Here is an 8,910-nt window from a genome sequence, read left to right as displayed (position 1 = left end):
CCGTCATCGGCGCTTATTTCCTTTTTTTGTTCTTGCTTTTCTTGCCTCTCTCTCTCTCTCGCCATTTATTATCCCCACCTCCTCCGTTTTCCTTTTAGTGTTTAACGGCACGATCATATGAAGTCTTCCTCCTCCCTCGAAATGCCAACCACACCGACAACGTCGGAAACAGCGTCAAAAGCCAACGCATCACCCTCCCTCTTTCCTCCAGCCGGCTCCTTGTTGACGGGGGCGTCTGTTGTTGCAGCGCCGTCGGCGTGGCTACTCGCCTTTGCCTTATGAGACTTTTTGCCTCGTCTCTTTATCGCCTCGCTGGACACATGCACCCGCGTCGCCTCAATATTTGCAGCCTCGCGTGTGCGGAACTCCTGAGCAAAGTCCTGGAAAACCACAGCAAGCATCGTATTGAAGTGCGGCGACTCTGAGAATGTCAGCAATCGTTTCGCAATAGCCTCTCCAACCGCCATGGCCTCCTCCTTGGTGTTAACAGGCATATCCGCAATGAGCGTCGACGCCTCCTTGCCCGAATCTCCTAGTAGGCTCATCGCCTCCCCCGCACTGCTCGCCTTTTCCTTCATCATAATAAGCGCCGATGCGACGTCCGCCGCAAGTGCCTCTTCCTCTTCCTCCTTCACCTTTGCTGGGGCCTTGACTCGTTTCTTCGCCTTTTGCTCTTCCATGATGGCCTTCTGCTCGAGGATCTCCTTTTCACGTGCCTCCTCCTCCGCCGCTTCCGCCTCCCAGTCATCGGCGGCGTCGTTGTACTCGCCAAAGTCGTCGTAATCCTCGTCCATGGTTTATATTTTTCTCTGGACCCTGTCCCTCACACATGCATACGCGTGCGTGGCGAAAGGGAAGGAACAAGCACCACAACAGGGAGGTGTACATGTTTCCAAGAAGGAAAAGGGGGAGGGAAAGAAAAAAGAAGGAGAAACGGGGCAACTTGTTATCCGGTTGAAACATCGCAGGAAGGAAACATATTAGGAGTAAACCAGAAGCATTACAATAGCAACATTAACAAAAAAAAGTTAAAAGAACACATGAAAGGAAGAAGGGAAACACAAACAAAGAGAAGAATAAATTAATTTAGTGAAAACGTCTCTTCATCGTTCTTCCTTCCTCCATCTGGGACAGAGCAGGGACAGGCTCACAAATACAACACAACACGGTCCTTCGCCCGGTCCACCATTGCGGTGTGCGTTGCTTCCTGGACGGCGGGCTACGGATGAAAAAAAAAAGAAAAAAGAAAAGGGACGTCCACTAGGCGACAAAAGCATCTGCGCGTAGTCGTGTACAAGAGGGGGCTTACATTTTACTTCGTTTGTCGATCTGGATATACGCCTCGCCCGCTTATTTTTCCGGTTTTGTTTATCATTTTAAGCTGATTACCTCTCTTCGCTGTTTTTTTTCGCCATCCTCCTTTCCAACACTTCGGGACCGCCAAGCGCCTTTTTGTGGACAGTACCCCCATATACCCTCGCCCCTGCGACCTCGTTGGAACAACAAGCATGCGCAGGAACCATCCCCAACCCGCATGAAGCAATAGAAGAAGAATACGCAGGAAAAGCTATTGCTCCTCTGCTATTTTCACCCGTTGCCTCTTCATTGGGAAGATGTGGGAGTGTATCTTTTTTTTCTTTTTTTTTTGCCCCGACGGGCCCGCCCTATCAAGCTTTTAATGAACACTGTCCTCCCCTGCTTATAATTAATATTGTTTCTTTTTTGTTTCTTTTTCTCTTGTATTGCTTTTGCCTTCTTTTTGAATTACAGATATATATGTGTTGCTTTTTGTTAGGATTGCTTGCTCAAATTTTTCATATTTGTCTCTTTTGTATCACATGGTGCACCCCCGCCTTTACTTCGAACTTTTCGTCTCCTTTCTTATAGGGATTAGTTTTATCAAGGAATCTCTGCTTAGCCTTAGAAGCCCCAGCGCAGTAGCTTCTCTCGTTGTTACTTTGCTGCAGCCTGAGTGTTACGCCGTTCCGCGCTTCTGCTTGAGAGCCTCGACCATCAACTCACCAAGCTGGGCAGGGGACTCGGAAACAAAGACGCCCGCGGCCCTCAAAGCATCCATCTTCCCCTTTGCCGTACCTTGTCCACCAGACACCACGGCACCTGCGTGACCCATGCGGCGGCCTGGCGGAGCCGTCGCACCGCCGATGAAGGACACCACGGGCTTCTTGATGGGATGGTTCTTGATGAACTCCGCGGCCTCTTCCTCTGCAGTTCCACCGATCTCACCAATCAGAATAATGCCCTCCGTCTTGGGATCCTCAAGGTACAGCTTGACACAGTCAATCATGTTGGTGCCGTTAAACGGGTCGCCACCAATACCAACGCAGAGCGATTGGCCAAGGTTGGCCGCCGTGGTCTGAGCAACCGCCTCATAGGTGAGTGTACCGCTTCGGGACACCACACCAATGCAGCCCTTCTTGTGGATGTGGCCAGGCATGATGCCAATCTTGCACTCTTCCGGGCAGATAATACCAGGGCAGTTGGGTCCAATCAGGCGCGTCTTGTTCTGAGAAAGGAGCATGGACTTTACGCGAAGCATATCCCACTGCGGAATTCCCTCCGTAATGACAACAACAAGGGGAATTTCGGCATCAAGGGCCTCCTCAATGGCGGCCGCGCAGTGATGGGCGGGAATGTAGATAACAGAAGCATCGGCACCTGTCGCCTTGACAGCCTCTGAAACAGTGGCAAAGACGGGCAATCCAAGGGTCTCGGTTCCGGCCTTCTTGGGGTTGACACCACCAACCATTTTGGTGCCATACTCCATGGCCTGCTTGGTGTGGTAGGCGCCATGCTTACCGGTGATACCTTGGCAAATCACCTTTGTGTTCTTGTTAATCCAGCTGCGGATGGCAGTGCGGGCGAACATCTTCCTTCTGTTAAAAATAAAAAGAGCTTTAGAACGGCTAGAGATTCCTTATTTGAATTCAATAGTTTAACAAAACGAATAAAAAATATGAAAAAAAAAAAAATGATTTTTATGCAAAGCAGAGAGCAAAATGAAAATACGGAAAAACGAATTTTAAAAATAAACAAGAATTCAAATAGGAAGTTTATCAAAAGAAAAAAGAATAGTAATAATAATTCAAAGCGCATACAGTCAGAAGAAATGGAACTTTCCAAATTTTCTTCGGTGTATCTTTTTGTTTCCCCCACAAACAATCAAGCCCATTGCTAACAAGCATCCCTTGAATTTCGAACAAAAGCGCAAGTGGAAGTCTAACATGAAATTTATGCGTCAATCTGAAGCCTTATTGCCGCCGTCAGCAGAAGTCAAAGAAGCGGGTGGCTGAGTTACTTGATGAGGAAATTTTGCAGGAAGTTGGACCTGTTTCATTTGAGCCAACTCATAAGCTGGTGGAAGAGGCAGTGGACCGTCTGCAGGCTTTACGCGGTGAACTAAGGAGTTAATCCTTGTAACTCGCTCAAAATTTTTCCGCACAATATCGCAACAGTTCTGAATAAGATCATCTCCACGAAAGGGTATAGATTTTTTCTTCATTCTTGCCTGATCACGATGATTTGCAACAACTTTTGCATAAATTTCAGCCTGGGAAACAAACCACAAACCTTCGCCAGGAGTACTGTCAAATACGGCAGAAGCTGCGTGGGAAAACGTCAATGCTTCAAACACATTGGCTTTAAGCTGAACAAAGGCCAAAATATCCAAAAACTCATTTCTTGAAGAGCTAATACGCTTTTGGGCAATTTCTAAAGCCTCTTGATAAAGCCTCAAAACCTGGTGTGAGAGTCTTGCCACCATTACTTTCCCACCGCTTATTTCATTTTCTACAGCCTTGGTCGCCCCAATTTCCTGTGCCTGCGCCAGAGCTAAAAGCCGAAAAAATTCCAAAAAATCTTCATCGACATCTTCTGGACGTTTCAATTCAGTTATACCAACCAAATATCTTTTAACATCCCGAGCCATTTCTTGAAGAAGATTAAAATACCCAGCAGCCTGTAAGAGAAATCGGTAGGACTCTTTTTCCAACATCGACGCATTCGAAGGGGTCATTTGCCAACAGAGTAAATACTCTGGTATATTCATCAACATTGCCGCTACATTAAAGTACATGCATTGCAAGTCATATCGGAAATCGTCAAAAAACACGCCTCCATTATCCACCAAAGATGATTCCCAACAGTAATAGTATTCGGTTGCGAAAACGGGATATTCGAACAATAGGTTCGCTACTTCACTCGCATATAGGTTCACTGCATCTATGATGTCTTTAACCATCTTCTCTCTCCCTTCGACTGATTTCCAAGAAATATCCTTATACTTGGACCCTTTCTCAAACGCTTTTGAAATCAACTCAAACCTTGAAATGCACGACTTTCCTTTTTCTTCAATATTTTTTTTAACGATAAAGGCATTCCTTTAAAATCAGCATCCGACTTTTCATCGCGGGATTTTGATTTTCTCAAAGGGATTGTAATAAACCTAAACGTCATTGAAAAAACTTCATAAAAAGAATATCAATAACTAAAAACAAGAACAAAAGAAAAAAAACAAGTTCTCATAAAAGTAAAAAAATAAAACTATAGAATTCACTACATATAGATACATAAAAGGGGAAAAAAAGGAAAAGGAAAAAAAGTTAACATATACGGGCATGTATATATCATGATGTGTTATAAAATTCAAGAAAGAACCATCCTTTGTGACCCTCTCAAGATTCAGCACTTTCATTGTGTATAACGAAGTAAATAGTTATAATACAAATACAAGGCGAGAAACTATGTATCTTGGCCCAAAACTACCCAACATTCTGTTAATAACTTTTTCATTTCATTAAGAGATTCATTATCATCTGTATCCTCCACAAAATTCCTCTCCGTCCCATCGTTGCAACCTCCAGATACATCTGTGCCAGTGCTAATAGCATTCTCTTCGTTAATATCAGAAATTTGCTTCTGTAAAGTAGCTATTTTATCCAAGTTTTCGATTAACGCATTTTGAGACAGTAAAAAAGCTGTTTCGCATTCTCTATGAAATCTAACCATGGCACTATTCGCAAGTAACGCAATGCTATAGCGTCTTCCCTGCTCTTCCTCATAAATATCACAACGATCCTCGAGTTCTTTTTGTAAAAATACAGAAATAACATGAAAACATTGAGTTTCCATTAATTTTTTCTCAATACAATCGCGTGATCTGATCATAGAATTCACGACATTTGATAATTTTTCAAATTCTAAACTTAAACGATTTAAACGGTTGAGTAAATTCTTCCACATCTCTTCCATATTCACCAATTTTGAAGTAAAAATATTGGTGGCTTGTTTAAAAACTTCCTTAATAAAATCACGAGATGAATCCGGCTCTGTTTGAACTGCTGAAGATACTAAACAAAACTCTGTCTGCGTACCCAGATTTACGCTTGACGATACATTTTGTACTGCAATACTTTTTGTCAATTGACAGTGCTGAACTGCCCTGGTCACACTACACAACTCGGTTTGGAGCCCTTTATCTACCCGATCAGGACAAACTGATGTATGAACACATAGGCTCAAGGGCCGATCACATTTTGCCTTATCCACCAAACAGCCGGTAGCTATGGAAGCAATAACGTTATCTGCAATTGCCAAAACATTCTCCGTTGCTTTACTTATTTCCATCGTACTAAAATAATAACAATATAGAAAAACTGTTTGTCCTTGTTTCCCTCACCTCAGTTATCTACTAACATCAAAGGCAAAGTAGAAAAAAAACAACAAGGAATAAAAGTATACATTAATATGCACTAAATGTAATAGTAATAAAAATAGATTAATAATAATAAATTGATAATAATATATGCGTATTAATACAAGAAAAATTTGTTTGGATAATAAACAAACTATGAGCAAAAAAAAAAAGGAAACCAATAACAGGGGGGGAAAAAAAAGAAAATATTACATAAAACGGCAAATCAATTTATATTTCTTTTTACTTAATGTATTTTCATTTCCCATTTCGCCCCTTCTTTTTTTTTCTTCTTATTCCAGTGCTTACGATTCTTGCTTCATACCGCTATAGTTATTTCTTCCAAAGTAGCCTTTGGGACGTGCCTCATATCTTGGAGCCAGATTTGGTAGAGGCTGTATTCCCATTTCTTTGTATGGACTACGGTTAAGACACTCTGCAGTCATCTCGTCTACCGTCCAATCCAATGGTTTTTCATTTTCTTTATGGAGCAAGTGATCCTGTTTCTCTATTGCGTCTATACGAGAATGCTCTGTAATTCCGTATTCTGAGAGCGTTTTATCAGGATCCAATTCTTTTCCATCAATATTTAGCGTAAAAGGAGAAGAGCAAAGATAAGGAGACTGATTTTCGATTGCAACAAGCTCAATAAGTTGAGCAATTGTGCTATCCATTGGAGCCATTATTTGAACAATTTGTAGTCGTTGCTCCCAACCAGTTGTGACCCAAGTGAAAAGCTTAAATCGAATTCGTAAAGGAATAAGATATTGCACTTGAGGATCATCTGTCACTGACCTCCAATAATGTCGATCAGTGTCTTGAAGAATAGATTCTAAACTACCTGCATAAAAACGGGTATCTCCTGGAGTTGCCGAACGAATTGGCCCGGGGTATGTTTTAGACTCTTCTAACCTTGTCCTTGCTTCGAAGGCCTCTTGCTCATATTGACTAAGTTTACTTGACCGCAAATACAAAGCTGCTGTCCGTCTCCATCCCAAAGAAGGTGAGATTCTAAACATTATCTATGCCCCGCTATTGTTTTTTTTTATGCGACAAAACTAATACAAAACTAACACAGTATTAATAAAACAAAAAAAACAAATTGGTGAGAAGGCAATCAAAAAAGGGAGTAGCATAAAAACAATAAAAATTCATAAGAATAAATAAATAAAAACAAACATAAGAAAAAAAAGGCATAATTGAATAACAATAACTATCATCAGAATAACACCAGTGATAATTATTATAAAAATAAAAACATCAATAACAACAGTGGTCGTAACGTAATGCCGCCGCGCACGAAAAACCAGAGGAAATAAAACAAAAAAGAAAGCAAAGACAGGGCACACAGAAGACAACAAGAGACCACACATACGGCCCGCCCCCGGCAACGCCACACAGCAACGACCGCGGTGAGGCAGCTCCCCGCCGGGCGGAGCCGCTAACGCGCGCACCGCGCCCGGCCCCGTTTCCGCGGGCGAGGGCGGCGCCCTCACGGGGCCAGGGGCGGGAACGCTGGAGACGGCGGCGCCGCGGCCCGCGGACACTTTTCTCCCTCCTTCTTCTGCCCGCCGCCTGGCTGGTCCGGGGCCGGAAGGGAACCTCAAAGAAAAAAAAAAACTTTTTCTTCACAATGATTCCCCGCGGCCCGCCGCGGACACGCACACTCACGCGCGTATTTGCCCTGGCGCATTGGTGTTGCTTGTTTTTTTTTCTGCTGCGATTGGTGTCTGAATACTGGAATCAGTGATTTTTCTTTTTTTTCTTGCTACGGCTTTAGTGTAGTCTTTCATTTTGGTCTTGGGGCTTCTTTTTTTGGGGGGTTCATACATGGAGTCCGCGGAAACAGTCACCACGTTTTTAAGTGCTGGGTCAGAGCTGGTGGTTTCGGTACCCCACAAAACGAAACGATGCTCGGCGACTCTGAAAGTTCTCTCGGTAACAAGTGGAGTGGAACCTCGAGTGGATGTATTGGGTGCCCCTGCTCTTGTGGATGTATCATATAATTTGTTGCCGGGCATGGTCTTTTCAGTTTTTGCATGGAATAGCGCCTCTATTCGCATTGAAGGACCAAAACAACTTATTCTGAATTGTTATCGGTCTACAATCCCACCGTTCCTAAGACCATTAGTCGAATATCATTGCATTATACACGATGCACGCATCATGGCTGATAGAAATTCCTTGTTTGGACCCGTGGTACTTATTTGTGGAAAAAATGATACGGAGAAACACGCTATTGCGAGAACGCTTTGTAACTATGCGGCCCGAACAGGGTGGTGCCCTCAACTGGTAGATCTTGATTCTGGTATAGGACAAATGCTTGGGGCCCCTGGAACGCTCTGCGCGGGAGTGATTGAGTATCCCATGACGCTTGATGAGGAGACAACGACTGGTCCTGTTTCTGTTTGTTTTTTTACGGGATCATCTGAACCGCAAAGCAGAGGTAGTTCAGGAGAGTGGAATATCTTTGGACCATATAAACACTACACCAAGTTGCTATTGACTTCTGTGAGTGATAGAATTGCTAATCATCTGGGTGGAGTAGTTGGATCTAGCGGCGCTGTCGTTGTACTTCCAGATTTAAGAGGAACCAGTGGCCTTGTATTTACAGAGGATCTTTTGAGGCGTTTTAATGTTTCTCATGTTCTCTGCGTTGGTGATGACTTTCTTTTTACTGGCCTTTACAACAGAATCATGAAAATGCGAAACGTACCCAATACCCATCCTTCTGTGAACACACGGATTGATAGACTTTCTCAATCGTTTCATTACCCTCCGATGGATGCTGGAACAGAACTTTTATCATCCAAGTTGGAGAGCTATTTTTTTGGTGGAGGTGCCATTGACCTACAACCCTCAGAGATTAATAAGTCCTTTTCAAGCATTGAAATACTTGTATTGAAGGATGTTGAAGGCCATGCAGTTGTCGCGGTTGTTGAACAGGACGCGTTGGAGGGAATAGTTGGATGTGTGGGTGCATTGCTTGAGGCGTCCACAAGACGTGATAAAGACGTTCTTTCCCTCGCCCCATTCGCCTTGGCGAGAGTACAGGGCGTTGATGCACATGGTGTGAATCTTCTCGTCAGTACACACTCCGTTCTTTCTGAAAAGTTAATACTGGTTGTGGGCTCATTTCACTGGATAACACGGTAGCGGGGGGCAGCGAATAAAACTATTCCACCCCTTCCATCTTCTCT

The 8,910-nt window shown here is 43.6% G+C and overlaps 9 protein-coding genes across 9 annotated transcripts, besides 6 other annotated features; 3 read left to right on the top strand and 6 right to left on the bottom strand.

Annotated features, from left to right (window-relative positions):
- Nucleotides 1–113: 113 nt before the first annotated feature.
- On the bottom strand, nucleotides 114–467 carry Tco025E_00057 (uncharacterized protein; the record flags this gene model as incomplete). The annotated part of the gene is made up of 1 exon (XM_029367006.1): nucleotides 114–467. One exon carries the CDS (start codon nucleotides 465–467, stop codon nucleotides 114–116), a length of 354 nt encoding a protein of 117 aa, XP_029232879.1.
- Nucleotides 466–783, top strand: Tco025E_00056 (uncharacterized protein; the record flags this gene model as incomplete). The annotated part of the gene is made up of 1 exon (XM_029367005.1): nucleotides 466–783. The coding sequence occupies one exon, from the start codon at nucleotides 466–468 to the stop codon at nucleotides 781–783; it is 318 nt and encodes a 105-aa protein (XP_029232878.1).
- A 445-nt stretch (nucleotides 784–1,228) lies between these two features.
- Nucleotides 1,229–1,250: a microsatellite.
- A 378-nt stretch (nucleotides 1,251–1,628) lies between these two features.
- Nucleotides 1,629–1,647: a microsatellite.
- Nucleotides 1,648–1,714: 67 nt separating this feature from the next.
- Nucleotides 1,715–1,761: a sequence feature (A-rich).
- Nucleotides 1,762–1,975: 214 nt separating this feature from the next.
- On the bottom strand, nucleotides 1,976–2,305 carry Tco025E_00055 (succinyl-CoA synthetase alpha subunit; the record flags this gene model as incomplete). The annotated part of the gene is made up of 1 exon (XM_029367004.1): nucleotides 1,976–2,305. The coding sequence occupies one exon, from the start codon at nucleotides 2,303–2,305 to the stop codon at nucleotides 1,976–1,978; it is 330 nt and encodes a 109-aa protein (XP_029232877.1).
- A 504-nt stretch (nucleotides 2,306–2,809) lies between these two features.
- Tco025E_00054 (uncharacterized protein) lies at nucleotides 2,810–3,196 on the top strand (the record flags this gene model as incomplete). Its single annotated transcript, XM_029367003.1, has 1 exon — nucleotides 2,810–3,196. The coding sequence occupies one exon, from the start codon at nucleotides 2,810–2,812 to the stop codon at nucleotides 3,194–3,196; it is 387 nt and encodes a 128-aa protein (XP_029232876.1).
- Nucleotides 3,197–3,256: 60 nt separating this feature from the next.
- On the bottom strand, nucleotides 3,257–3,781 carry Tco025E_00053 (putative replication factor A, 51kDa subunit; the record flags this gene model as incomplete). The annotated part of the gene is made up of 1 exon (XM_029367002.1): nucleotides 3,257–3,781. One exon carries the CDS (start codon nucleotides 3,779–3,781, stop codon nucleotides 3,257–3,259), a length of 525 nt encoding a protein of 174 aa, XP_029232875.1.
- A 977-nt stretch (nucleotides 3,782–4,758) lies between these two features.
- Tco025E_00052 (uncharacterized protein) lies at nucleotides 4,759–5,148 on the bottom strand (the record flags this gene model as incomplete). Its single annotated transcript, XM_029367001.1, has 1 exon — nucleotides 4,759–5,148. The coding sequence occupies one exon, from the start codon at nucleotides 5,146–5,148 to the stop codon at nucleotides 4,759–4,761; it is 390 nt and encodes a 129-aa protein (XP_029232874.1).
- A 627-nt stretch (nucleotides 5,149–5,775) lies between these two features.
- Nucleotides 5,776–5,820: a microsatellite.
- A 195-nt stretch (nucleotides 5,821–6,015) lies between these two features.
- On the bottom strand, nucleotides 6,016–6,384 carry Tco025E_00051 (uncharacterized protein; the record flags this gene model as incomplete). Its single annotated transcript, XM_029367000.1, has 1 exon — nucleotides 6,016–6,384. The coding sequence occupies one exon, from the start codon at nucleotides 6,382–6,384 to the stop codon at nucleotides 6,016–6,018; it is 369 nt and encodes a 122-aa protein (XP_029232873.1).
- A 378-nt stretch (nucleotides 6,385–6,762) lies between these two features.
- Nucleotides 6,763–6,812: a microsatellite.
- A 32-nt stretch (nucleotides 6,813–6,844) lies between these two features.
- Nucleotides 6,845–6,917: a microsatellite.
- Nucleotides 6,918–7,377: 460 nt separating this feature from the next.
- On the bottom strand, nucleotides 7,378–7,731 carry Tco025E_00050 (uncharacterized protein; the record flags this gene model as incomplete). Its single annotated transcript, XM_029366999.1, has 1 exon — nucleotides 7,378–7,731. One exon carries the CDS (start codon nucleotides 7,729–7,731, stop codon nucleotides 7,378–7,380), a length of 354 nt encoding a protein of 117 aa, XP_029232872.1.
- On the top strand, nucleotides 7,730–8,866 carry Tco025E_00049 (polyribonucleotide 5-hydroxyl-kinase; the record flags this gene model as incomplete). The annotated part of the gene is made up of 1 exon (XM_029366998.1): nucleotides 7,730–8,866. One exon carries the CDS (start codon nucleotides 7,730–7,732, stop codon nucleotides 8,864–8,866), a length of 1,137 nt encoding a protein of 378 aa, XP_029232871.1.
- Between the last annotated feature and the right edge of the window lie 44 nt (nucleotides 8,867–8,910).

The sequence above is a fragment of the Trypanosoma conorhini genome, assembly GCF_003719485.1.
Source record: "Trypanosoma conorhini strain 025E chromosome Unknown Tco_14.4_contig_00001, whole genome shotgun sequence".
NCBI lineage: Eukaryota > Euglenozoa > Kinetoplastea > Trypanosomatida > Trypanosomatidae > Trypanosoma > Trypanosoma conorhini.
Note: the sequence above shows the minus strand (reverse complement) of the source record. Positions and strands in the feature narration are given on the sequence as shown.